This window comes from Dromiciops gliroides, chromosome 6 (genome assembly GCF_019393635.1).
Source record: "Dromiciops gliroides isolate mDroGli1 chromosome 6, mDroGli1.pri, whole genome shotgun sequence".
In the NCBI taxonomy this organism is placed as follows: Eukaryota; Metazoa; Chordata; class Mammalia; order Microbiotheria; family Microbiotheriidae; genus Dromiciops; species Dromiciops gliroides.
In genome coordinates, this window is record NC_057866.1 from 13,686,167 (window position 1) to 13,712,558 (window position 26,392).

Consider the following 26,392-nt stretch of genomic DNA (forward strand, 5'->3'; position numbering starts at 1 on the left):
TCCGAGCCGCTAGGGGAGGATAGCGCTCCCGTCCCGTGGTGCCCCGCGGCCAAGGTGCTCTAGGCGGCGGCGGCGCGTCTCGGCAGCGGCGGCGGTGTAGGTGCGGAGGTTGCGCGCGGGGCCCGCTCGTCTCTCGGCCGTCGCCGTGTCCGTGTCCGTGTGTGTACCCGCGGCCGCCCGGGCCCCTCGCCTCCTCGGCCCCTCGCCCGCTCCGCCCCCGGGCCGCCCGCTCCGGGCTCCGGCCTCGACATGTCGTACAACTACGTGGTGACGGCGCAGAAGCCCACGGCCGTCAACGGCTGCGTGACGGGTGAGGGGAAGCCGCGGGCCGAGGCGGGGCGGGGGTGGGGGAAGCGTTCCTCCACGCGGGGAAACTGAGGCCCGCCCGGGCGGGCCATGGGCCCCATAGCGCCTAGCGCTCCCAGAGCTGCGGGGGAAACTGAGGCCTACTCGGAGGAGGGGCCGTGTGGCCCGGAGCCGCGGGGGAAACTGAGGCCCGCCCGGAGAGCGGTCCGGCCACGGGGCTCACGGCTGCAAGTGACCCTGGAAGCCGAGCCGGCGTAGCCCTACAGCGGGGGAAACTGAGGCCCGCTCAAGCGGAAGCCGTGTGCTGTTGGGGACCGGCGTGGCCCCGGCCCCCCAGACCCCCCCATCCCTCCCGCCTCCCTCCCTTCTGTTTAGCCACGTGACCGCGGAGCCCCGGGTGCGCGTCCCTACCGGGCCTCGGAGGAGGCGGCCGGGGCTGCGCCGGGGTTTGGGGGACCCTCCCCTTGGGGGAGAGCGGACCCGGCCTCCTCCCCGAGCGGGGAGATGCCCGGGGAGGAGGCTGGAGCGCCCCCGCCCCGGGGCCTCCTCGTGGGTTTGCAGCCGCCCTCACCTCGCCCCCGTCCGAAGTCTGCATCTCCTCCCCGGGCGGGGCCTTGGGCAGAGGCTTCGGGCACGGGTGGAGGCGCTGCCTCCTTGCCAGAGATGGACTGATCCCTTGGCACAGCGGAGGGCGGCACGCGAGGCCTCTCGCTGGGGTCCTTCCCCGGCCTGGGCGCTGGGTTTGATGCGTTCAGAACGATAGCCCCCCCCCCCCCCTGTAATCCTAGCTACGGAATTGTACTTTTTGCATCGAAAAACACCCCGTCACCTAAAGAACCACAGCAGCTCTCAGGAGGAGGTCCACGGGCGTCAGCCCACGGCCCAGGGGGTCCGTGCCACGCACAAGGGTGCCCGGCTGCAACTGCAGGGAGGGGGCGTGGCACGGTGAGCCTGGCCTAGCCTTGGAGTGAGAGGACCTGGGTTCAAGTGATGCCCCCGGGCCCTTTTTCTTCTGTGAAATGAAGGCTTTGAACAAAGGGTTTCCAAGTTTCCTTGGAGCTCTCCCTTCTCTGATCCCCTGAATCTGTTAGGGGGCTCTCAGGATTGAGATGAGGCGGAATCGCTGATGAGAAAGGGTGCACCATGGAGTGCCCGCTTTAGAGCTCTCCAGGCTTGTCTTTTTACCTGACCAAACATTCCCGATAAATGGGTCTCCAGTCCGTTTAGATGGAGCAGCTGTTTATACCAAGGAACAGGTGTGGGGGGGGGGGGGGGATCAGGCCAACGAGTTTGGAGGACAAGGGCTAAACTTTGGTTTGCACTGTTAGCCGGCCATGTGTGGGAATTATTTTTAATAATAACGGCATATAGAAGACACAAGTAATGCAGATTGGATCTCCCTGAATTTTTAATGAGCAAATTGCACCCAAAGAACACCTACCCCCACCCCCCCCATTGCCTTGGTACCTGGATGCCCAGACATGTGAAACATTTGAGCTCTTGAAGTACTAGGAAAGGGGCAGAAGATTATTATCTTTTGTCCTGGACGTCTAAGACCCCTACTCCACGTTATTTTGGAGACTAGGTGAAGATTGCTCAAGCAGGGACATTTTGCAGTCCAGGATTAAAACTGAAAGAAGCTTGAGAGAGGGAGATTCTGTCTGTCCTTCTGTGTTCTTTGTCTGTCTTTCTGTTGATCCGTAGATGGGTCTCCCCTTCCCAGGGGCTTTCATTGACTCTAGCCAGTTTCTCTGGTTCCTAGAAAGGGTCCAGTTTTTAGGGTCTGCTTTTTCAAAGGAACCTGCTTTTCTCCTGGCAAATATACGAGAGTGAAATTGTTTCAAGCATCAGGAAAGGAAACGAGTACTGGAGATTGGAGAAATGTACAAGCGCTGCCTTAGATGCTGCTGGGAGGTCTTGGCCCTTTCTTAGACCTGAGAGAACTGTGGTGACTCTTTTTCAGGCCACTTCACTTCTGCGGAAGACTTGAATCTGCTGATTGCCAAAAACACGCGCTTGGAGATCTATGTGGTCACGGCCGAGGGGCTGAGGCCCGTCAAGGAAGTGGGCATGTATGGCAAGATCGCTGTTATGGAGCTTTTCCGGCCCAAGGTCAGTGCTGCGTCCCAGGCTCACCACCTCCTGTGGGCTCCAGGCTCTGAGCTTGGTTGTTGTTTTATTGTATTTACTTTTAATCACAGCTAGGGAGGAAGACAAGCAAGCAGCTTTTCTCCCTTTAAAGGGTGAATTCTGAGTTGAATGGAATTGGACCCTAGAAAGACTCTTAGAAGACAAGGGGGCCTTTTGGGAAATTTCTTAATTTCTTTGAGGATGAACTTTAGGTTCTAGATACCAGAACTACTCAATTACTTATTTCTATGCCTTTTTGGTACCTCCATTAAAGTACTCTGATAGTGAATCACTTTGGGCAGGGGTAGCTTTATAAGGGGGGGGGGGGCAGCCAGGTGGCACAGTGGATAGAGCACCGGCCCTGGAGTTAGGAGGACCTGAGTTCAAATCCGGCCTCTGACCCTTGACACTTGCTAGCTGTGTGACCCTGGGCAAGTCACTTAACCCCAATTGCCTCACCAAAAAAAAAGTCTGTGGAGGGGATACTGGGTTCTTTCTTGAAAGCTGTGCAGATTAGGAGAGGAGAGAAGGGAGGCTGGGGAGAAGATGGACGTTTGCTTGGAATTTGTTTCCTTTCAGCGAACTCAGAGAGATGATACAGAACCCACTTTCAAGGAGTTTATAGACTGATAGAAAAAGGAGAGAAGCCCAAATAAATGTGATCAGTACTACAGAGGGCTCCAGGGAGAATATTAGTGGGTGGGCCCCAAGTTGGCCCCCAGAGGCCGATGGAACAGCGAGGGGGTGCATTCCAGTTAGGGAAGGATGGCATAAACTAAGGCATAGCCATGGAAGGGGGCAGAATGAAAATGGGGGGGGGCATTCTCAGTGTATAAAGGGGAACAGTTGGCTGGAGCAGCAGATCGAGCCGTTGTAGTTTAATTAAACCACTGGGAAGTTGGTGAAGGTTTTTGAGGAAGGTGTTGGGATTAGGAAGAGTCCTGTGGCAGTGCTGTGCACAGAGTGGGGAGAGGAGCTGCACAGTGGCAATCAGTGGGGCATGGTGGTCACCGAGATGGCCACCAAGGCCGTTTAGGTTAGGGGAATGGGGGTGAAGAGGAGGGGATGGGATTGGCGGTGATGGGAGTCTGTAAAAGAGGGGAGAGTGTGAGGGGGCTGCAGGTATGCTAGCAGCATGAGCCAAGATAGAAGGATGAGAAGAGGTAAGGTTGTTAGTTCATTGTATGAGTAGATCGTTTTCCCTTCCAGTTGAACGAGTTCAGTGTGGACTTGTTGAGTGTGAAATGCCAGAGGAGATATCTAGCAGGCAGTTAGAAATAGAGGACTGGCACACTAACAGGGAAGATTTGGGAGTCATCTTCCGAGAGAGGTGGTCACTGAAGCTGTGGGCACAGAGGCATTCACCAAAGGAGAGACTGTTGAGAGAGAAGAGTGGGGGACACCGATTGTGGACAAGCAGGGAGAGGCTAACCCTACAAAGGAGGCAGAGAGGCAGGAAGATGATCCTGGAAAGTCTCCCAAAGGAGGGGATGTCACCCGTTGGTTATGTTAGGGAAAGAGGTCAGTTGGCTTTGTGAGCCCTTTGATCCAAGTGGTGGGAACAGGAGAATCAGAAAGAAAAGGGTGGTTTAAAGGGCTAGTGGGCCCAAAAGTTTTTAGGATAGAAGAGGCCTGAGCATGTTTGCGGGCTAGAATAATAAGAGCACACTTTTTAGAAAGGAACAGTAGAGAGGAAGATACTGAAAGTTTGATAGGGTGTGATTGAGGAACAGAGGCAGAGGTGAAGAGGGTTAGTTTGGACAGCTAACCCTGAGGGGTTTGGGGCATCAGGAGGAGGAGGAGGAGGAGTAAGGCCAGTGGTCTCCGTTATCTCCAAGGGCAGGAGCAGCTCTCAAAGGTACAGCTAGGGCTGAAGGGAGAAGAGAAGATTTAGAACAGCCATTCTGGAGAATGAGAACGTCAGCAAGAGAAAAGTAGAAGGACTTCTATCCAATAGTTGGCACTCAGTTTGAGGTGGCAGACACATTTGGTTCGGTTACACGATTTCTTCCAGTAACATTTGCTTGAGAGCAGAGGTGAATGGTAAAGGTCAAAGGGAACACGGCATTCCAAAGTGGGAGAGGGGGCAGTATTGAAATGGCTGAGTATGGGGCCAGACATGACACAAGAAAGGAAGAAGGCCAAAATGGGGTTGGTGAGTTGGAAAAATAGGGAGGAGTCAAGGACGGGGATAACGAACAGATATGGGAAGTCAGAGAATAAGAGAGATTTGGTTTGAGGGGAATTTCAGAGTCTAGGTGCCACTCCCCCACTGAGCGCCAAGAAGTCGTAGGAATTCCATGTTAAGGCATTCTCAGGAGAAAGCACTAGAAGGGTCATCATTGTGAATGTGGCAGGGGAAGGGTTGGAGAAGAAGACTGAGCATCAGAGGCCAAGACACAGAGATAGGTGGGTGGGCCTTGGAGGTTGCCATGTGACCACAGCAAGTCCCTGGCTTGTGTAGTAGAGATGGATGGCATGGTGTCTGAGAAAGGGTCTGGAAGTGGGAGTGGGGAGCAAGGACCAGGCCATCTGTAAGATAGGAGGTGTGGGGGAGGGAGCAGCCAGTATTGGAGAAGGCTGCTAATCGTGGAGTCCTCAGGGTAAAATCAGGCTGCTCAGTCCGCATTGGAGTCCTTATTGTATAAAAGCTGGGGGGTACAGTTCTAGGAGACACCTGTTGCAACCCTGAATGAGTGCACCAGTTAGTAGAAGAGGTGACAGAGCTATATCACTACATTCTGGATGGGATCAGCACCATGTGAGGGGAATGCAGGGTTTGGGAAGAGAAGAGGGCATCGCAGGAAGGGCAGAGTGAGAGAGCGGGCCAGAGAAGTGGGACAAGGAGGCCCTTGTGTGTCTCCACAAAGGCCAAGGTTACCCGTAGGTGACCAAGACTGCTGAGAGAGAGGGCGAGGGCCTGGAATCTGAGCAGTCCATTTGTCGTCTTATTGAAAGGATGGTATTCGAGTCCAGCATCCCAGTCTGAGAAGGAGACCCTCTTAATGATGCCGTTGGTTTCTAGGGGGAGAGCAAGGACCTTCTGTTTATCTTGACGGCCAAATACAATGCCTGCATCTTGGAGTATAAACAGAGTGGGGAAAGCATCGACATCATCACCCGAGCCCATGGCAACGTCCAGGTGAGGGGAAGCCACGGGAGGCTGGGGGGAGGGGGATGTAAAAAACCAGGGCTGCTTATCCGTTCCTGAAGAACTTACTGTTAAATTTGGGGATCGTTAAAACTGGACGATAGGGAGTCGAATTGGACCCAGCCTTTGAAAGAAAGAAAAAATGATCAGATGCTCCATTATTGGCTGAGAAAAATTAAGGTTATTGGGAAAGTTCCTGTGTGGCCAGAGAAACCAAGATCCCACTGTGGACTGCACTTGCTGTGGAAAGGAGAGCCTGTCTTCCTTCATTCCCTTCCTGTGCCCTTGGGAGCCTGAAGAATGGGCAAGTCGTGTCAGTGAACTGCACTCTTTTACCAGAGTTGAGCTGTTGATAGAACCGGACCTAAGTAACAGCCCGCGGGCTTCTGGGCCTATTCTCACCAGTAGGTAGCCCCAGCTCATTGTTTTCCTGCATCTCCAGATGCCATAGAGGCTAGAAAGTGGTGCCCAGTGCCCTCTGCTGAGACCCATCATTTGATCTTCCTTTTTAGGATCGGATTGGCCGTCCTTCTGAGACTGGGATCATTGGCATCATTGACCCCGAGTGCCGAATGATCGGCTTGCGCCTCTACGACGGCCTCTTTAAGGTTATCCCTCTGGACCGCGATAACAAAGAGTTGAAAGCCTTCAACATCCGTCTGGAGGAGCTCCAGGTCATTGATGTCAAGTTCTTGTATGGTTGCCAGGCCCCCACCATCTGCTTTGTCTACCAGGTAATGGTTGGGCGGGGGCAGGGAGAAGCAGCTGGGTCCTGCTCTGCGAGGGTTACTTAGTAACAGGCTGACGGGATGCTCGCGTCCTCAGGGTGCCGGTGCCAGTGCCGGTGCCGGTGCCGGTGCCAGTGCCGGTGCCGGTGCCAGTGCCGGTGCCGGTGCTGGTGCCAGTGCTAGTGCCGGTGCTAGTGCCGGTGCCGGTGCCGGTGCCGGTGCCGGTGCCGGTGAGTGCCGGTGCTAGTGCCAGTGCTGGTGCCGGTGCCTGCCTGGGAGGGTGACGAGAGCACGGGAAATAAGGGGCTTTGGGGGAGTGCTTTCTCGGCCCTGGTGCTGCTCTCCGGATGCTTCTCTTGGGAAAGAACATGAGGTGACCCAGGCCCAAAGGCCTCACTGAAGTGTGTTTGTAGCTCCTTAAGGCTTGACTGGAGAGCGCGCGAGCGCGAGCGCGAGCGCGCTGATGGGGAGGTTATCTTTGAAAGGAAAGGGATGCACTGTCAGGTGGCACCCGCTGGGACAAAGCTCCCACCTGACTCATTGTTTACCTTTCTGTGAAATTCACTCACAGAGACTGTCGTCCATATCCCAGGTTTGTCCTTTTGAGCTGTGACAGGTGGGGCTCAGGGTTGGCAACTGAAGGTGCCATCGGTTCTTAGAAGCTGCAGTGCAGGCCCTATTCTCTTCTTCATCCACCTTTATCAAGGTCCGAGCTGTTGAGTTTGGCTATCAGACTGCTCCAGAAGGACAATTCAGAAGGTTCTTGGCACCCTCCTCTAGACACACATCCAGAACAAGCCTGAACCATTGGAAAGAGTCCTGTTTGCTGTGCCTTAGATTTAGGGTTGGCCCCTTTCCTTTCCAGTTTTTTTTTTTGGGGGGGGGTGAGGCAATTGGGGTTAAGTGACTTGCCCAGGGTCACACAGCTAATAATTGTTAAGTGGCTGAGCCCGGATTTGAACTCAGGTCCTCCTGACTCCAGGGCCGGTGCTCTATCCACTGCATCACCTAGCTGTCCTCCCCTTTCCTTTTGACTGTAAAGACCTTGAAGTACAAGGGCTGAACCCCATGAGAAAGTTCAGCCTTAGATTCATGGGCTCCGTGAGCTTAGAGGAGACCCTCAGGGTGTGGCCCTCCTGCTCCTTCCTAAAAGCTGCCTCCTGCTTCACTGCATTCAGATGGTGAGCTCACCTTTGAATCTGCACCTGAAGAGCCCAGAGGTCAGGGATGTGGTTGTGTCCAGCAGCTGCCTGGAGTCCTCATTCCTCCCCAGGACAGGCTGGCTGAGTGACCCACAAAAGGCAGAGCAGGTGGCCATGAGTTCACATCAGAAATGGGGCAGGGATTGATCATTGGGGTGTCGGGGTTTGGGCCAAGGTTTGGGATTCACTTGTTTGCTGTGAGCACCACCACCCAACAGAATGTTCTTTCAAAATGGTCGTGTTCCTACCATCTGCTCTTGTGCGTTGTTCTTGAAGATAGGCTGTGGATTGATACTTGGAGGCATTTTCAGCAAGGCCCTTCACGAATTCTTGTCAATTGGCTATTGTGTGGGGGTGAGCAGGGACAGAGCCTGAGGCCAAAAGGTCAGCCTTGACTTACCTGGCCTCCACTAGTAATGACCCCTATGGACCGGCTGGCTCCAGGTGACTCTGACTCTAGTCTTTGGCCAATGGCATGGCTCCATTTCTTACTGCTGACCAGCACCAATGCCCCTTCTTCCTTGTGCTTAACATTCCACCTTTTTCTGAGGCCAGGACCCCCAGGGACGGCATGTCAAGACCTACGAAGTGTCTCTTCGAGAGAAGGAGTTCAATAAAGGCCCTTGGAAGCAGGAAAATGTGGAGGCGGAAGCTTCAATGGTGATTGCAGGTTGGTTAGATTTGCAAGTTTGTTTTTGCTGGGCAATGAGGGTTACGTGACTTGCCCAGGGTCACACAGCTAGTAAGTGTCAAGTGTTTGAGGCCAGATTTGAACTCGGGTCCTCCTGAATCCAGGGCCAGTGCTTTATCCACGGCCACCTAGCCACCTAGCTGCCCCCTAGATTTGCAGTTTTAAGGAAATCTGCCTTCTTCTTCCCTCTGTATTTTGCTTGATTTTGTCCCTTGCCCTTTACGGTATTACTTACGGTATCACTTAGGTTATTGGTACTAATTATCATCCCCAGCTTGTTCCAGTTCTCCTTGGCAGGTGTAGGAGAAAGAGCGTGGCTCTAATTCCTGTTCTGACCCTTCTACCTCTGACCTGAGGCGGCAAATCCCTTAGCCCTTCCTTTACAATGTAAAGTGATAATGAAATGACCTAGCCTCCCAGGGCTTTGTGGGTAAAGCACACTCTCCACATTTGAGTTATTAGTAGAGAGGCACCATGGCCTAGGGCATAGAAGGTCAATCTTAGAATCCAAACACCCAGAGGTTTAGGTCTTTCCTCTGATATCTGCTGGCTGTGTGACCCTGGGCAAATGGCTTAACGTTTTTTAAGAGAATGAGTTACAAATAAGTTGTTCATTTGCCCTGGGAAGGGAGGGTCTAAACACCAGAGTTCTCCACTTGGATGAAGTCCCAGGTCTGGGCTGGTTAGAAAATGATAGTTGGCATATGTTTATAGATAGATTTGAGTATTTTAAAGTATTATCCTACTGTTTCTCCTACCCCTTTCTTCCTATCTTTTGTCTCTGTAGTCTTTGGGGCTGATTTTCCTGGGTGTCTTATGGAAATCACTTGAAAAGTTATGTGGCATCAACTTTTAGGACTGGAAAGGATCAGAGTTTAGATCTTCCTTTGTTCCTTTTATAGATGAGGAAGCTTAAGGCACAGAGAGTTTGTGACTTGCCCAAGATCACATAGCTGGTGATAGGGAGAGAGAGAGCCTTGGTCTAGAAAAGTCCAGTCAGTCTTGATCCTGACTGGACATGGGTCCAACATTGGCATTCCCTGCATAGGCTTGCCCCAACCAAGGCAATTTTGCAATCACATCATTAACAACTTAAAACCAACTCTCTGGTAAAGCCATGGAATCCTGTTGTAACAGTGTTTGCCGGCTACCCACTTTTCCCATATGTGTAATTTAAGATTCTAAATGTGGATTCTAATCTGTTCCCCCAGTTTTGGGGGAAACTGACTAAAATCACTGATAAAACGAGTTTAGGTTTTTAAGGGTTTATTGGAAAATAGAAAGAAAAAGATTGAGAACAGAATTCCAACAGCCTGGCATTCCTATCTTTCCTCAAATTTCTTGTGCAGTTCTCTGCCGCCACCACCACCATCAAGGCAGGAACCCAAAAGCGCAAGAGCTCTCTGTGCAGGCTCCCTTTCCTCCTTCCTGTCTCCTCCCAGAAAATAGGAGGCTCCTCAAGTTGATTGGCTGGTAGCCTTGATAGACAGCACTCATGAGCAAACGTCATTTCCTGACGCCAAGGAAAAGCCACAATGCCTCTGAGGCATTTTCCTCATGGCGAAGCTTTCCCACAGCAAGTCTCCAGTAGGTGGCATCATTCCAATCATTACACATAAGTGTAGCTAACTGCCTCCTGGAACTTTATTTCACTGCGCATATTTTTGCCCCACTGTTCATTTGTGGTGTTAGCTGTGCTCCTGCCCATAGGTCCTCCATAGCTCCTGCTGCCTCATTTAGCAGAGAAGGTGGCATGGAGTTGGGGCTGAAAGGAACTTTGGCATTCCCCTCGTCTGGCAGCCTCACCGTAGTGCCTCAGCGAGTTGCTTTGATCCTTTATAAGGAACAGCTGAGCAAGGATTCAATGAGGATTGGGGGAGAATGGAAGGAGGGACAGAGGTTTAAAAATTGCAGCGTTCAGTCCTTGAAAAACCTCTAAAGAAATGAGAAGGAAAGAGAGATGTCAATGGGAGTTGCTGGCAGGTCTGAATAAGTCCGCAGTGGTACATCAGGAGAATCCCCTCTGTTCATTTTCCTTTCTTTAAGTGGCAGGGATGCTCATCCTTGATAGGGGAAACCCGTGCTTGTTCTAAAGCTTCTTTGCTTTTTTGCAGTCCCTGAGCCTTTTGGTGGCGCTATCATTATTGGCCAGGAATCCATCACCTATCACAATGGCGACAAATATCTGGCCATTGCCCCTCCCATCATCAAGGTGAGATGCCTGCTTCCTCTCCCCCTAACCCTTCCCCTTCTGCTGCTCTGGGACTAGGGTGTGGAGGTAGACCTACCACAGGTGCTTATGGAGTACTTTTGTCAGCCTCTGGAGACACATCAAGCTAGCCTGCCCTCGAAAACTTTACGGATTAGTGAGGGGCCAGATATATACATAAAAGAGAAGCTTTCACTCAGTAGCGGTAGCAACAAATTAGATGGCATAGCCGAATATAAGGAGGAGATGTTAATATCCCTGGGGCTCATGTAGAGAAAAAGACTAAGGCTTTATAATTTTTAAAATAAAGAAAAATCTACATTCACTATAGAAGGAAAAATTACGCAGTTTTATTCATTTTTGGTGGGTGAAAATATAGACGATCAAAGCTCTCCTGTAATAGCATTCACCTTAATGTGAATACTTAGAGCTATCTTTAGTTGTATCTGTTCTGTGCAGAAAATAACTGCCCCTACCCCCCTCTCTCTGTCTCAGAAGACACAGAGGGTTCCCCATGTGTAACAGTTTTCATATCTCATTCCTTTATCTCGTGTGCATTCCAGGCACCCAGGTCTCTGTTGTCAGACAAAGGCATCCTGGGGCTTTCTTGGTTCCTTCTGATAAAATGGTGAGGCCTTCCTAGTAAAGGGAGCGGCCTCCTGGGGTTTACTCCCTGGTTTGAGACCAAAACCTCTTCCCTAATTACATTTCCTTCCGTGGGGGCAGCAAAGCACTATTGTGTGCCACAATCGAGTAGATCCAAATGGTTCCCGATACCTGCTGGGAGACATGGAGGGCCGTCTCTTCATGCTGCTTCTAGAGAAAGAGGAGCAGATGGACGGCACAGTGACCCTGAAGGATCTTCGTGTGGAGCTTCTCGGAGAGGTGATGCTTGTCCCAGGCTCTTGGAAGTTTCTTTGCTCAGCAGCATAGAGGGGCAGCCTGTGCCAGACCATCAGAAAGTGTATCACTTTCTCCATAGCCACCCTATCCACTAGCAACGACCTCTTAGTTCTTCTATTGAAAAGTGAATTTAGCTTTTAAGAAAATCTTAATCAGGATCAGGAACCTTAGGCATAAATATGAAGGGTGAGCAAGAAATGGCATGCGTGTGTTGAAAACACCAGGGCAATCCTATGGTCATAGCACTGGGAGAGGTTGCTAGAAGTGGGAAGTCTGAGAGGGCAGTGTTCATCTCAGTGGGTGGGGATGGGAACTTTGGGCGTGTCGCTGCGGAGGGCTCACTGTTGTGGAAAGTGGGATGGTGGCAGCTGGACTTTATAAGTGGGAGTTGTGGGATCAGAAATTTTGAAGCCTCGCTTTAGAGGACCTTCAGAATCCAGCAAAATCAGAAACCCAAGTTTCCCTCCACTTCACTTTGACGCAGACTTTTAGCTCTCTGTGAGTGCAGCCCCAACACATGTTCAGTTGGGGGGTGGCAGCCCAACAACTGCTCCCACATGGTGTCTCCTGCAAGTTGTGTTTCCTTCTAGACCTCCATCGCCGAATGCCTCACATACCTGGACAATGGGGTTGTGTTTGTTGGCTCCCGCCTTGGCGACTCTCAACTTGTAAAGGTAAGAAGCCTTCTCTTCCTTGTTCCTTGACCTCTTTTCATCATCATTTTGCCTCCTGTCTGGCCAGATCGTCAGTGCTGCTTCCCACAGGGAAGTGCTACCAGGACCATTTTGCCTTACTGAGTTCTTCATGGTGGAGATTAGTAACAAGGCCTTTCCATTTCAGACTCCTCCATGCTACCTCAGGGCGGTCAGTCCGTAGGCAGAGTTAGCAGATTCCAAGGCTTAAGGGAAGATCAGAAGCTTTGTCTCTTTTAAACTTGAGGAGACAGGGGGGTGGCTAGGTGGCGCAGTGGATAAAGCACCGACCCTGGATTCAGGAGGACCTGAGTTCAAATCCGGCCTCAGACACTTGATACTTACTAGCTGTGTGACCCTGGGCAAGTCACTTAACCCCCATTGCCCCACAAAAACAAACAAACAAACAAACAAACAAAAAAATAAACTTGAGGAGATGAGATAGCTTTGAAATTTTGTTATACGAGGAACACGTTTGTTTACTTTCAGCTCAACGTAGACAGCAACGAGCAAGGCTCCTATGTTGTGGCCATGGAGACCTTCACCAATCTGGGTCCCATTGTGGACATGTGTGTTGTGGACCTAGAGAGGCAGGGCCAGGGCCAGGTAAGGCTGATGACCTGAGGGGCAAGTGGGTTGACCATTCAACTGGTCGTTTTTCTTTATTTGGCTGAGGAGAGGGAGGGGGGACGTGCAGGAAGTCTTTTTTTTAATAGTTTTTTTCTCTTCTGTTTTTACATTGACTACATTTACCCTAGATTCTTTTTCTTCTCCCCAAGAGCCACCTCTTATAATAAAGACTTAAAATGAGGGAAAAGAGAAAATGCAGTAAAACCAATGAGTTCAACCAAAAAATCTCCTGTCTGTAGACCCCATTTCTGCCCAAAAAAGGAGAAATGGTCTTCTCATGTTGTTCCTCTTGGAGGGTGAGCCTGGGCTTCGTAATTGCTCAACATTCAGCTGCAATCATTTTGTGGTTCTTTCCTTTGATATTGTTAGGAGCGCTTGGGCATGTGTCGGTTTCCTGGCTCTGCGCACTTCACTTTCCATCATCAGTTCACATAAGTCTTTTTTCTTCTGTATTTATCTTGGTCATTGTTTCTTATGACCCAACAGAATCCAGGGATAATAATGTGCCAAAATTCAGTTAGCCATTCCCCTATTTCTATTTTGCTTCCAGTTCTTTGCTATGACACAAAGTGCTGCTAGAAATCACAATTAATTCTTTACATAATAAAGGCAGGGGTCAGGACTTTGTCCCATGGCACCAAAATTTGGAGGGTGGGGAATTTTTTAATGTGACACAATCTCAGAATTGGTTACGTTTACATTTTGATTCACTTTTCCTTACTTTAAGCATCTCAGAATTAGGGTTAGGGTTGGCTAAACGGGCAAGCTTCCAAGGGGTCCATTTCCTCCGTGCCCTTGGCTGCACATTTGGTGCTGTTCGCCTTGGCGGGTTGTCTTGGGGCTTCTTTAATAATCAGGGGCCTGCAGTGCTGTGTGACCCTGGGGTCATCAGTGACCATCTCTTTCTGTCTAGCTGGTCACATGTTCTGGGGCTTTTAAGGAAGGCTCCTTGCGAATCATCCGAAATGGGATCGGGATCCATGAACACGCCAGTATTGACCTGCCGGGTATCAAAGGTATGGTGTCCTGTGCCTCGGTGGGGGAGAGTGTTCAGGGGTTATGCCATATGAAGACTTGTTGAAGGAGAGAAGACTAGGAGGGAACTTGTGAATTGTCTTCAAGCAACTGAAAGATTGTCCTGTGGAAGGGAGCTTAGTCTGCTTTGCTTGATGCACAATGAGGAGAAATTAGGAGAAGAACAGTTCAATCTGTGCATCAGGAAAATGGTCAGTGTTTTCCAGTTTGGGGCCTGGAATTGGCCCCAGGGGCAGGCCTCCTCACTGGAGGCCGTAGGTGAAGGCTGGTGACTCCACATTGAGGAGGTTTCAGAGAGAAGCACAGTGTGAGGGAGACTTGGTCTCCTGCCTGGGGATGCTCCATTCTTGAAGCCAGAGGGGAACGTGGCAAATGGGGAGTCTAGGAGTCCTGGAGGTAGACAGGCTTCCTAGAGTCACTGGTTGGACTTCTTGAGGGCAGCATACTGATGTCCTGATCTCCATCCTCATTCTAGGCTTATGGCCTCTAAGGTCTGACTCTAGCCGAGAAACCGATGACACCTTGGTGCTGTCCTTTGTGGGCCAGACAAGGTAAGTAAGTGTGGTCCTGGCCCTGGGAAGCAGGGGCCCTCCCTCTCAGGGATGCCTTCAGATTGATCAGGCTCTCCATCTGTTGGCAGAGTTCTGATGTTGAATGGAGAGGAGGTGGAGGAGACAGAGTTGACCGGCTTTGTCGATGATCAGCAGACTTTCTTCTGTGGGAACGTGGCTCATCAGCAGCTGATCCAGGTAACTGCCTGGCCATGGGCTTAGAGAGGAAAGTCTGCATGCCTACCACCTCCCCCCATTACATAATACAGAGTGCAGGCATTGCTAGTGTTGGGGATAGGCCTGCAGTTCCTAGAGATGATTGTATCGATGGGGCCTTCTGCGTAACTGTCTTCTTTTTTTATTTTTGTTTTTTGTTGTTTTTTAGTGAGGCAATTAGGGTTAAGTGACTTGCCCAGGGTCACACAGCTAGTAAGTGTTAAGTGTCTGAGGCCAGATTTGAACTCAGGTACTCCTGACTCCAGGGCGGGTGCTCTATCCACTGTGCCATCTAGCTGCCCCCATAACTGTCTTCTGATCCGAAGCATGACTCTCCTATGGTTACCTTGTGGGTGTTGGCAATCTGGCGTGCCAGCTTCTGACCTGGCCACAGAAATGGATGTTTTGAGTCCCTTTTCTTTCACCTGATGCTTTTCCAGGCTCTCTCACAAGGGCATGGGGTCAGAATTTTGCCCCAGCCCCTTTGGCATAATCAGCTTCCTGCCCACCTTCTCCACTGTCTTTCACCTTGACCTGAACACAAAGTAAATAGGTTGCTCTTGTTGTGTATTGGGTGCTTCCATATTCAAATCCTGGTCTCCAGTCCTTTATGTGTTACTGTTCTAGCTCCATTCAAGTGGTTGGTTGTACTTGAGAGGCTCAGGGGGTAGAGCTCTGGACCTAAGTTCAAATCCAGCCTCAGGCAATTCCTGAGCTGCGTGATCTGGGGCAAGTCACTTAACCTCTGCCTGCCTCAGTTTACTCAGCTATAAACTGAGGCTAGTAATAGCATCTCCCTCTAGAATTGTGGCAAGGACAAATTAGTTAATAATACCTGTGGAGCACTGTGTAGATAGTAGCTGTTATTCCTGTTAGCAGGATGAGAACTGGAGGAGCATTTCATCAGTGGGTGGACCAGGCCTGGGACATGGTGAAGCCATCCCTTTGTCATGGCCTATTGCATTACCATCCCCCTTCAGCCCATGCGATGTACTAGCCAGATGAGATGGTGCATCCTACTCTTCCTTTCAGTGCACTCGTGTCACTTTGCTGTATTGGCTGGCCTTACTCACATTGAAGAACTGCAGCGTCTGTAAGGGGGCACTGAGGCGATTGAGAGGGACTAAAATATCAAGTTGAAGGAATGTGTTATTTAGCCTGGAAAAGACTAGGGAGTTGTAACAGTTATCTTTGAATATTGTGGAAGAAGGACTAATTAGACTCAGTTCTGAGCTGCTCCAGGGGAAGGCCCTTCTGGAGGAAGGTCTGTGACCTTGGGCAAGTCCCTTCCCTTGGCCTGAGTTTCCTCCACTCTAAAAGGAAGGAAGTCTTTTAGAAGTCTGTGCTCCTATGAGAATAAAACTGGGATTAATGGAGAGAAACTACAGGACGCAAGTTTTAACTCAGTATGAGGAACAATTTTCTACCGGATACAGAACTCCCCAGATGAGATGGATTCTGGTAGGTAGGTCCTTGTCACTGGAAGTGCTGAAACAGATCCTGCGTGGGCACTTGGACACTCTAGATGGGGAGAGAGCCCATGGAGCAAGAAAGGCCTGTGAGTCCTCTTTGCACTACAGAGTGGCTCGGAGGCCCTCTGGACACTATTTTCTCATTTTAGTATTGCAGAGAGTAACATCTGCCGTACCCATATCAAGAAGTTATTGTGAAGGTAGGATGAAGTAGAAATGTGATGTTACTTAAATGGAAGGTTACTGTTACTAATACTTTTTAAAATAATTTTTTATTTTTTCCCAGTCATATGTAAAGATAATTTTTTTAACATTCATTTTTTTAATCATAAGAGTATTCTATTATTTTCTAGTTGTACGTAGAGGTAGTTTTCAACATTTGGGGTTTTTTTTTCCCCAACATTTGTTTTTATAAGATTTCTAGTTTCAGATTTTTCTCCTTCCCACCCCTCACCAAGACAGCAAGCAATCTGATAAAGGTTTATACACACACACACACACACACACACACACACACACACACACACACACACAGAGTCGCATTAAACATTTTTGCATTAGTCATGTTATGAAAGAAGAATCGGAACAAAAGGGAAAAAACAAAACAAAAAAAAGTAGAGACAGTATGGTTCTATTTACATCCAGATTCCACAGTTCTTTTTTCTGGATGTGGAGAGCATTTTCCTTTATGAGCCCTTTGGAATTATCATGGATCATTGTATTGCTGAGAAGAGCCAAGTCCATCACAGCTGATCATCAGTCACACAGGGTTGTTGATACTGTGTACAGTGCTCTCTTGGTTCTGCTTATTCCACTTTGCATACGTTCAAAACATTCATTTTCTTTAAAATGTTGATTTCTAACATTCTCTCCCTCCCTTCCTGACTTCCCCCCTCCCTGAGACAGTAAGCAATTTGATATAGGTTATACGTGTTCAATCACACAAAACATATTAATCGTGTTATAGAAGAAGACAGACCAAAAGGGAAAAAAAAACAAAAAAATATAGAAAGTGAAAAATAGTCTGCTTAAATCTGCATTCAGACTCCATCAGCTCTTTGTCTGGAGACTGATAGCATCTTTCATCATGAGTCCTTTGGAATTGTCTTGGACCATTGTATTGCCGAGAAGAGCTAAGTCGTTCCCAGTTGATCATTGCACAGGTTCGCTGTTACTGTGTATCACATTCTCCTGGTTCTGCTCACTTCACTCAGCCTCAGTCTGTTTCAGTCTTTCCAGGTTTCTCTGAAATCTGCCTGCCCATCGTTTCTTAGAGCACAATAGTGTTCCATTCCATTCATGTGCCACACCTTGTTCAGCTGTTCCCCAGCTGAGGGGCATCCCCTTGGCATCCACTTCTTTGCCACCAGAAAAAGAGCCATTGTCGATGTTTTTGTGCAGATGGATCTTTCCCCGCCTTTTTTGATCTCTGAGGTACAGGCCTGTTACTGATACCTTCATGTGATGTGTGGAGGTGGTGGACTGAATTCCAAATTCACTTCATGAGATTGGACGTTTCCCTTATATTGAGCTTCCTGGAAGCCTGATTTAAATCATTCTCCTTCACGATTTCCCCTATGATAGCATCCCATTGATTGACTGTTGGGAAAGGTACAGCCAGGATGCTTGTCAAGGAAGAGGAGTTGTGGACAGAGCATTTCAGGACTCGTTCTTCCTGGCTCCTGTTGACTCTCTCCTCTGCCTCCAGCCAGCCGGGGCTGCTTCTCAGGGATCTCTCTTTTGCTTCTGTCTAGATCACCTCTGCTTCAGTGCGGCTGGTCAGCCAGGAGCCCAAAGCATTAGTGAGTGAATGGAAGGAGCCTCAGGGCAAGAACATCAGCGTGGCCTCGTGTAACAGCAGCCAGGTGGTGGTGGCTGTGGGCAGGGCCCTCTACTACCTGCAGATTCATCCTCAGGAGCTCCGGCAGATAAGGTACCCACTGGCTGGCTTTCCTTCCCCATTCTTGGGGCCTCACCTGAGGCCCGGGCATCTTCATCCGCTGTCGTCTTCTCTTTAGCCATACAGAGATGGAGCATGAGGTGGCATGCTTGGACATCACCCCACTGGGGGACAACACTGGGATGTCTCCTCTCTGCGCTATCGGCCTCTGGACCGATATCTCAGCCCGCATCTTGAAGCTTCCCTCTTTCGAGCTGTTGCACAAAGAGATGCTCGGGGGAGGTAGGTATCTGCTGCTTAGAGGCTGGGGCTCTGGTTGTGTTCACAGTACTGCATGACAACCTGCTGTCTCCCCTTGTGTGTGGCAGAGATCATTCCTCGGTCCATCCTGATGACCACCTTCGAGAGCAGCCACTACCTCCTCTGCGCCTTGGGGGATGGTGCCCTCTTCTACTTTGGGCTCAGCATCGAGACAGGTCAGCGTGCGGGGTGGGCAGGAGCCTTCCCTTCTGGAACGCCAGAAACATACCCTTCCTCTCCCCTCTTTCCTCCTTTCCATGGGATTCTGCAACCAGACAGAATGTCAGAGACTGGCAGGGCCAGGCCCTTTGTTTCTGGGCCCCGGGCCTGATGCCCTTCTGCCCTTAGGTCTGTTGAGCGACCGGAAGAAGGTGACTCTCGGGACACAGCCCACGGTCCTGAGAACGTTTCGCTCCCTCTCCACCACCAATGTCTTTGCATGTTCTGACCGCCCCACCGTCATCTACAGCAGCAACCACAAGTTAGTCTTCTCCAATGTCAACCTCAAGGAGGTCAACTACATGTGTCCCCTCAACTCGGATGGCTACCCCGACAGGTGAGCGCAGCGACGAGTGATTGGCAGCGGGAGACGGGCTTGTGTTTTCTCCGTAATGGAGAGGTGGTTCCTCATTCAGATCACCTCAGAGTGTCTGTTCTAAGCTGAACTCCTTCTCTCCAGTCTGGCCTTGGCCAACAACAGCACCCTCACCATCGGTACCATCGATGAGATTCAGAAACTGCACATCCGCACGGTGCCTCTCTACGAATCCCCGAGGTGAGCCCACCCACACAGGGCAGGTGGAGAGGGGAGCTGTCCCGGGGATCCCCCAGCAGCCTCCCTGCTCCTCTTTGCTGGCCATCTTTGCCAGATTTTTTTTTTCCCTTAAAACACTTTGAAACAGGAAGATTTGCTACCAGGAAGTGTCCCAGTGTTTTGGGGTCCTCTCTAGCCGGATTGAAGTGCAGGATGCCAGTGGAGGGACAACGGCTCTGCGGCCCAGCGCCAGCACCCAGGTCAGTTCACTGGGGGCAGACTGGCAGCCAGCCAGATGCCTCTGCTGCCACCTCCTGCTTTTGCCCCCACGCTCTTCCACGGATATGGGCCCCTTTGTGGCGGGCCCCTGAAGAATCCTTGGCTTCTTCAGCTGCTTCTCAGCTTGGCTGCTCTTGCCTGGGGGCAGGGACTGGGGTCTAACCCAGATTGCCTTGGCCCCCAGGCCTTGTCCAGCAGCGTCAGTTCCAGCAAGCTGTTCTCCAGCAGCACAGCCCCTCATGAGACGTCTTTTGGAGAAGAGGTGGAGGTGCACAACCTTCTCATCATTGACCAGCACACCTTTGAAGGTGGGGCCTGAGCAGCAGGTGGTAGGCATGCCCAGACTGGGGGGGAGGGAGGATGCGGTGTAGGCCCTGCCCACTCATCCCAGACATACAAACAAGGGAGGATGGGGCCACCACCAGTGAAGGTAGAAAGTCAGTCCCTGTTGCACCTTGCTGTGGTCACTTTGGGTGGGGCATATTTCACCCCACGTATCTGTCATGGTCTTGTGTCCTTGTCTTTCCTCAGCAGCTCTTGCTCTTTCCTGCTCTAGCTTGTCTTCTCGTGGGCCAGTTTGGGGCCACTCAGTGAGAGGGCTCGAGGGGCACAGCCCCTTTGTCCATGTCAGCTTTGCCCCAGGACAGGTTGTGGGTCTATAGGTCACATCTGGGTCAGAGGTGCGTATGTGCCATAAGTGAGAAGGGTCATCTCTCTTGCCCTAGTGCTCCATGCCCACCAGTTTCTACAGAATGAGTATGCACTCAGCCTGGTCTCCTGCAAGCTTGGCAAAGACCCCAACACCTACTTCATCGTGGGCACTGCCATGGTGTATCCTGAAGAGGCAGAGCCCAAGCAGGGCCGAATTGTCGTTTTCCAGTATTCCGATGGTGAGTGTTGCTTCTGCGACTCCAGGAGACATAGGCCTGGAAAATCAGGCAGTGCTTGGCTGGTCTTGTGCCCAGCCTCATGCCCAGGTGTGATCTGCTAAGGCTTCAGGGAGGCCTGCACAGCAGGACGTGCCTTCCCTGTTCTTTCCTGTTTCTTCTACTTCTCGCTGTTTTCACTTTTAAAAGGTTGGGGCTGGGGACAGCTAGGTGGTGTGGTGGATAAAGCACCGGCCCTGGATTCAGGAGGACTTGAGTTCAAATCTGGCCTCAGACACTTGATACTTACTAGCTGTGTGACCCTGGGCAAGTCACTTAACTCCAATTTCCTCACCAAAAAAAATCAATTAAAAGGTGGGGACTTTATTGGAGTGTGGAGCAGGGCTGGGAAGGAATTAGTGGTCAGGTAACTTGGACATTTCTATTTACTATCAGTAGCCCTTAGTTTTCTCCATCCATAAAATGGGGAGAATGTTTGTGACCTTGTTCTAAAGACGTCCTAGAATTGAAAGGCAGTGCATCTAGCTTTGAGTGAGGTCGTTCACAACATGTGGGTCATCCATTCTCATTTCCTCACCGCCACAGTGCCCTGAGCACCGGTCTGTTGCTCCCTGCTCTCTCAGAGGGGTGGGCCAGAAACAAGGCATACAAGGCCTGAACCTGAGTCGATGAGCTTTATCAGACTGTTAGGCCCCCTGCCCACAAGCAGCTCTCAGAAGGAAGTGGGTATGAGAGCCTTGCTTTGGGTCCCTAGACCAGCAGCCGTTTTGTGTCATTTTGGTCACCACTTCCTGGATAGCGTGTTGAGCTGGGGGGATGTCCTGCCTTGTGCCAGCAGCATCCACATCAGCACCCACTGGGAGGTTCTGCCCACATCGAGATACCTCAGTCTGACTGGAGACTGGCATTGACACAAGCCTGTGGGAGGTTTTGCACCCAGCACCGCAGCAAGCTCTCTGACTGATTCATGTGACCCATGTACATCCTGCTAGTCAGAAGTGAACTCTTCCTCTGGGAGCTCTCCTAAGGCACGGGGCTTCTTGTAGCTCTCTTGTGGCTTTCTCCTTGGCTGTTTGATGGTGTGCTTGCTCTGTATCCCCTACTGGTTGGTAAGCACCTTCAGGGCAGGGCCTGTGTCTTAGCTGTCTTTGTATCTTCCCCAGTGTGGACTAGCAGGGACCTGGTATAGCAGAGCGTATCCCTTTTCACCTAATAAAGCAGTTTGCTATTTCTCTCATGAATAGTCTGTCTGTGACTGGATAAAGAGGTGTAATGCCTCTTGGACCTCCTCACTAGATGGGAGGGTTGCTGTCGATCTGCCCCAGTCTGGCAGAGAGCCAGGCAGAAAATGAATGAGAGAGTGACCCGGGGGAAGGAAAGGCCCTGCTGGAGTGGAGAGTGAAAGAGGGGGAGGAGGAGCAGGACAGAAATGGACGGAAGGACGTTTCTTACTTTCCCAGGCAAACTGCAAACTGTAGCCGAGAAGGAAGTGAAAGGGGCTGTATACTCCATGGTGGAATTCAATGGGAAGCTGTTAGCCAGCATCAACAGTACGGTGAGACCTCCTCTTACTGCCTGCATGGGGCCTCTCTGATGGGCTCGTCGTCCTTGATATCAGACATGTGGGCCCCACCTTTGGATGGGGGACTCACTCTCTTAGGAAGATAAGATGAAAGACTTGGGCTTGTATTGACATTTCACTTTGCACAGAATCCTTAGCAGTTACAAAGAGAAAAGGAAATGACGGTCCTGCTCTTGAAGCGTCCTCCTGGAGAAAGCCAGACAGACGTTCGTAAGGAGGCCTTCTCGAGCAGAAACAGGAGGACTGGTGCTTAGTGGGTTCTGGTGGCCAGGCTTCTCTGCCTTGGGACCAGGGGAACTCACAGGGGCGTCAAGTTGGACATCCATGGCCCCGATCAGGGAGCTCGAGGGAATAGGGGAGATTTCTCTACATAGTTAATATTAATGATTCGATTTCATCTCTACGTACATACACCGTCAGTCTAGCTCTTTGTATTCAGCCCACTCTCCAGGCGTGTAGGTCAGGGGAAGGGCCTGAGTTGTGAGGAAATATTTAAGAGAGGGCGGCTGGCACGGGAGAGGGATGCCGTCCATTTCTAATTGGACGTCAGAACTTTGGGGAGTGACCTTTCCTTTCCAGGGAGATTTCTTAGCACGGCGAACCTCATAGCCAAGAAGGGCTCTCTGGTTCATTAGGAGGAAATCTTTCTGCATCAGTTTGAGAGGGATATGTTGTCTTTCCAAGGTGCGACTTTACGAGTGGACAGCAGAGAAGGAGCTTAGGACAGAGTGCAATCACTACAACAACATCATGGCTTTATACTTGAAGACAAAGGGGGATTTCATCCTGGTTGGCGACTTGATGCGTTCGGTGCTGCTTCTCGCCTACAAGCCCATGGAGGGCAACTTCGAAGAGGTAGGAGCCGTCAGTGGTTCTTGTTCAGCAAAGGCATTGCTGTGACATGAGGCTGAGTCTAGAGGAGGCAGTGTGGGGGATGGCCAGGCGTCTGGCTAAGGACAGCTGCTCTGCCGGGGTTATACATCTGGCCTGAATGGGTGACCTTTGTGGTGCCGGTAGGAATGGACCTGCTTTGTGTGATTTCTAGCCCCCAAGGACTCGGGAAAGTCAGTGCCCTTTGCCAGACTGGGATGTGCAGTAGGGCTGGGGGCCACACCGCGGGCCCGTCCTTAAATAAGATGCTCGGCCTTCTGGCCAGAATTCAGACCATCCCCAGACTGTGTTCCATGGGACTCACTGATCCTCCTCCTCTTCCTTCAAGATTGCCCGGGACTTTAACCCCAACTGGATGAGCGCTGTAGAAATCTTGGATGACGACAATTTCCTGGGGGCTGAGAACGCTTTTAATTTGTTTGTGTGTCAGAAGGACAGGTGAGTGACCTCGTGTGAGAGTGACGGGAAGGGGGACGAGGTAGAGAGAGGGGGGTTCTGTATATTTGGCCTCTCTGCACTGCCCATAGAGTGGTTTGGCAGGCTTGCCAGAGATCATGCGGCTTTAGGAATACCGATCGATGGAATTTAGAAAGCAGATGTTCTTGCACCACTGGACCATTTCTCTGGATCCTTCTCCACATCTGCTCAAGTACGAGTGTCCAGTGGCCTCTGCAGGTCACATCTGAGGTCAGTTCTGCCAGCCAGAGACCTCTGTTTTTGAGACTGAGGCATCTGCTCTCTCGAGGCCCTAAGCCATGCTGGCATATTCCCTTCTCAGAGGGCCACTCTTGGCCATCCTCCAGAGCAGTGACCAGCCAGCCTGCTGTGCGGTGTCACTCACTTCGGAGGTGTAGCTGAGCCCCCAGAGACAGGAGTGGCATGGTGGGGGGGCGGGGTGGTGAGCACCCACTCCCTTGTGCTTTCCAGTGCTGCCACCACTGATGAGGAGCGGCAGCATCTGCAGGAGGTGGGGCTCTTCCACCTGGGGGAGTTTGTCAATGTCTTCTGCCATGGCTCCCTGGTGATGCAGAACCTGGGGGAGACCTCCACCCCCACGCAAGGCTCTGTGCTCTTCGGCACAGTCAACGGCATGATCGGTAAGGCTGGCCTTCCCAGGGCACCTTCCCCACGCGTACCTCCACCTTCCTTCACTCTCCTGTTTTGGCTTCACGACTCCGTGTCGTGTCACGGGGCTCTGTGGCCTCAGCTACCCTGGGGCAAGTGGCCACTCAGACCTGTGCCCCAGCTCCCTCTTATTTCTGCTTTGTCAGGTCTGGTGACTTCACTGTCAGAAAGTTGGTACAATCTCCTCTTGGACATGCAGAACCGACTCAATAAAGTCATCAAAAGTGTTGGCAAGATTGAGCACTCCTTATATCCTTCCTGGAGTTCTTGTTACCCCGTGTCCTTCTGAGTCCAGACCCCAATCTACCCAGGGTGCCCTACATATCTGCCTTGGTTGCCGGTGACAGGGCACCCTAGGAAAATGCTGCTGGCCTTTCTTTGGGCAGAGCAACAGCTCACACTGGGATGCCGGAGCTTGTCTTTGATGAAGGGGTTTGGAGGGAGGAGACGAGGCTGGATCACAGGGGCCTGAGATAAAGCACCAGGCTAAGTGTCACCCTGGACATGTCCTCAGAGGTGACCTAAGCATTGAGAGTGTGTGTGTGTGTGCAGGGGGCAGCTAGGTGGTGCAGTGGATAAAGCACCGACCCTGGATTCAGGAGGACCCGAGTTCAAATCTAGCCTCAGACACTTGACTAGCTGTGTGACCCTGGGCAAGTCACTTAACCCTCATTGCCCTGCAAAAAAAAAAAAAAAAGAGTGTGTGTGCTATTAAGAAACCCCAAGCTCTTCCTCAATATCCTAACAGAAGCTCTAAAACTTTGGGCAAGGAGTGGAGAGGTTACTCTCGAGGGCTGGACCTTGGGCCAGTCACTTCTCTATGAGCCTCAGCTGCTTCGCCTGCAAAATGTGGGGTTTGAAGTAGATGCTCTTCAGGGTCTCATCTGCTTTTAAGTCTTTGACTAGGAGACTGCTCAGTACGGGGAGAGCTGTACTTTGGCGGGGAGGTCTCGTAGGAGGCCGGGATGAGTGGGGGGGTCTGTGTATTTCCTTAACCCATCCTCGTACCTGGAGATCGTTTCATACTGAGCGCAAGACAGAGCCAGCTACAGGTTTCATTGATGGCGATCTGATCGAAAGTTTCCTGGATATCAGCCGACCCAAGATGCAAGAAGTTGTGGCTAACTTACAGGTGCGCCTGGGGCTACCACGAGGGTAGGGAGGGGTGTGGGGCTCAGGACCCTTTGGGAGCATCTCCCTTCTCATCCTTTTGTCCTCATGGGGGGGGGGGATTGAAGAGGCCGTCATGCCCCAGCCCATACACGGTCAGGCAGGAGCTCATAACCCTCCCTTACCCGCTACCTGTCCACATGCTGTGGACTTTTTGGTGAGTCCTGTCTTCTCTGGGACAGAAGAGCTGCTTTCTCTGAATCTTTTCTACTTTGGTTCCTTTGAGAGGATATCTCTACCTACCCCGGTCTCCCTATGGGGAAGGGTGGTGCCTCATTTCTTCTTGACTGACTTTCTTCCCAAACCGGGCTTCCTTGTTACAGTACGATGATGGCAGTGGTATGAAGCGCGAAGCCACCGCAGACGACCTGATCAAGGTTGTGGAGGAGCTGACTCGGATCCATTAGCCAGTTGGCCGGGATCCATCCTTACTAGAACCTCTCTCCATGTTTTGCACCTGGAGTCTCCCCCCGCCCCCTTCTTTCTTTAGCAGAGGAGGGACCCTTTCCCCAAGCGAGCTGTCCAACAGCCCCAAGGGCCACCTGTTTGCTGCCCTCCCTGGAAGCGGGTGTTGTTGGAACTAAGGCCACCTCACTAGAGATACTGGAAATGGGCTGGGGGTGACAGTACTTTCCTGCCTAGGTTTTCACCTGCCCCACAGTTCAGCTGTCACCAGGGACCACCAAGCCTTGGTCTTGGCCAATCGTCCTCTTCTGTACCTCTGGCTGAGCTGAAGGGAAGATCTGTGACTCACTCCTTCACTGTTCTCTAGGATCTTTGGATTGAATTTGCTGGGGGGGAGGCAGGGGTGGGGGTGGGGGGGTCATCGTCTTTGAAGCCAGGTCCCACTGCTGCCTCTGAGAGCTTCCCTCGGTCAGTCCTTGACCACAAGGCAATGGGGTGACCCAGCCCACGGGGCTCTTGGGAGCTGCTGCCTCTGGGGACAAGGAGAGTGGGGGGAGCAAACGGGTTGTTGGTTTCTGAGTTTTACCAAATAAAGTAGAATCCAAGAGGAAAGAGCCCATTGTTTCTGCTTCTCCTCCCCCTCTGCCTGGCCTGGCTAGTCCCATTAGGGAAACACCTCGCAGCTCTTCTCCCACGTCCCTGTGTGCGGGACAGCATCACTGTCCCTGGGTCCTATTGCTGAAGCGACTCTTCACGCCTCCACCTCTCTGGTTGTCCGGGATGGCCTCCCAGCCAGGGACGTCGTATCTGAGGAACCCATGTTTCTTTGCCCCTCGCTGCTTTCCTCTCCCAAGCCCAGCCTTCCGCCCAGTCTCCCTTTCCTGTGCTGTGGGCTAGTTGGCTTCTGCCAGGGACAGTTTCCTTTGGGAAGCCGCCACTGCTTCCATTTCTTCTAGATTCCCTTTGCCCAGTGTACGATGGCACTTTCTTTGCCTGCTTCTCCTACCAGTGGTCAGAATGTGGAGAGAGCAGCCGAGAGGCAGATTTTCCCAAAGTCCTGTGGTGTTCTGGTCTACCCTGAATGATCCTGCAGGTGCCCAGCACCCTCCCACCAGGCTCAGAGGCCTGGAAGAGATACCAGGGGATAGTTCCTTGGGCTCCCCTATAAAACATACTGATCTAT

General features: G+C 51.4%; 1 protein-coding gene across 2 annotated transcripts; it reads left to right on the forward strand.

Annotated features, from left to right (window-relative positions):
* The first annotated feature begins 55 nt into the window (after window positions 1-55).
* Window positions 56-25,821, forward strand: DDB1 (damage specific DNA binding protein 1). 2 transcript variants are annotated; one of them, XM_043971454.1, is made up of 27 exons: window positions 56-310; window positions 2,270-2,418; window positions 5,462-5,578; window positions 6,100-6,321; window positions 8,073-8,187; window positions 10,323-10,420; window positions 11,144-11,302; window positions 11,911-11,994; window positions 12,502-12,618; window positions 13,556-13,658; window positions 14,153-14,228; window positions 14,318-14,426; window positions 17,671-17,849; window positions 17,935-18,098; window positions 18,185-18,292; window positions 18,465-18,672; window positions 18,796-18,891; window positions 19,019-19,130; window positions 19,334-19,457; window positions 19,875-20,039; window positions 21,497-21,591; window positions 22,303-22,473; window positions 22,838-22,947; window positions 23,437-23,606; window positions 23,781-23,883; window positions 24,643-24,766; window positions 25,128-25,821. In XM_043971454.1, the coding sequence occupies exons 1-27, from the start codon at window positions 250-252 to the stop codon at window positions 25,209-25,211; spliced, it is 3,423 nt and encodes a 1,140-aa protein (XP_043827389.1). In that variant the 5' UTR covers window positions 56-249; the 3' UTR covers window positions 25,212-25,821. The 2 variants fall into 2 exon arrangements, with proteins under 2 accessions (XP_043827389.1, XP_043827390.1); XM_043971455.1 differs by lacking the exon at window positions 56-310 and adding an exon at window positions 1,115-1,251.
* The last annotated feature ends 571 nt before the right edge of the window (window positions 25,822-26,392 follow it).

Bases quoted from the DNA above. Each gene is read 5' to 3' on its own strand.
- DDB1 (XM_043971454.1), top strand. From the start codon at position 250: ATGTCGTACAACTACGTGGTGACGGCGCAGAAGCCCACGGCCGTCAAC. The intron at 13,659-14,152 runs GTATGGTGTCCT...TCCTCATTCTAG, and splicing joins TGACCTGCCGGGTATCAAAG to GCTTATGGCCTCTAAGGTCT. The intron at 23,607-23,780 runs GTAAGGCTGGCC...CTGCTTTGTCAG, and splicing joins CACAGTCAACGGCATGATCG to GTCTGGTGACTTCACTGTCA.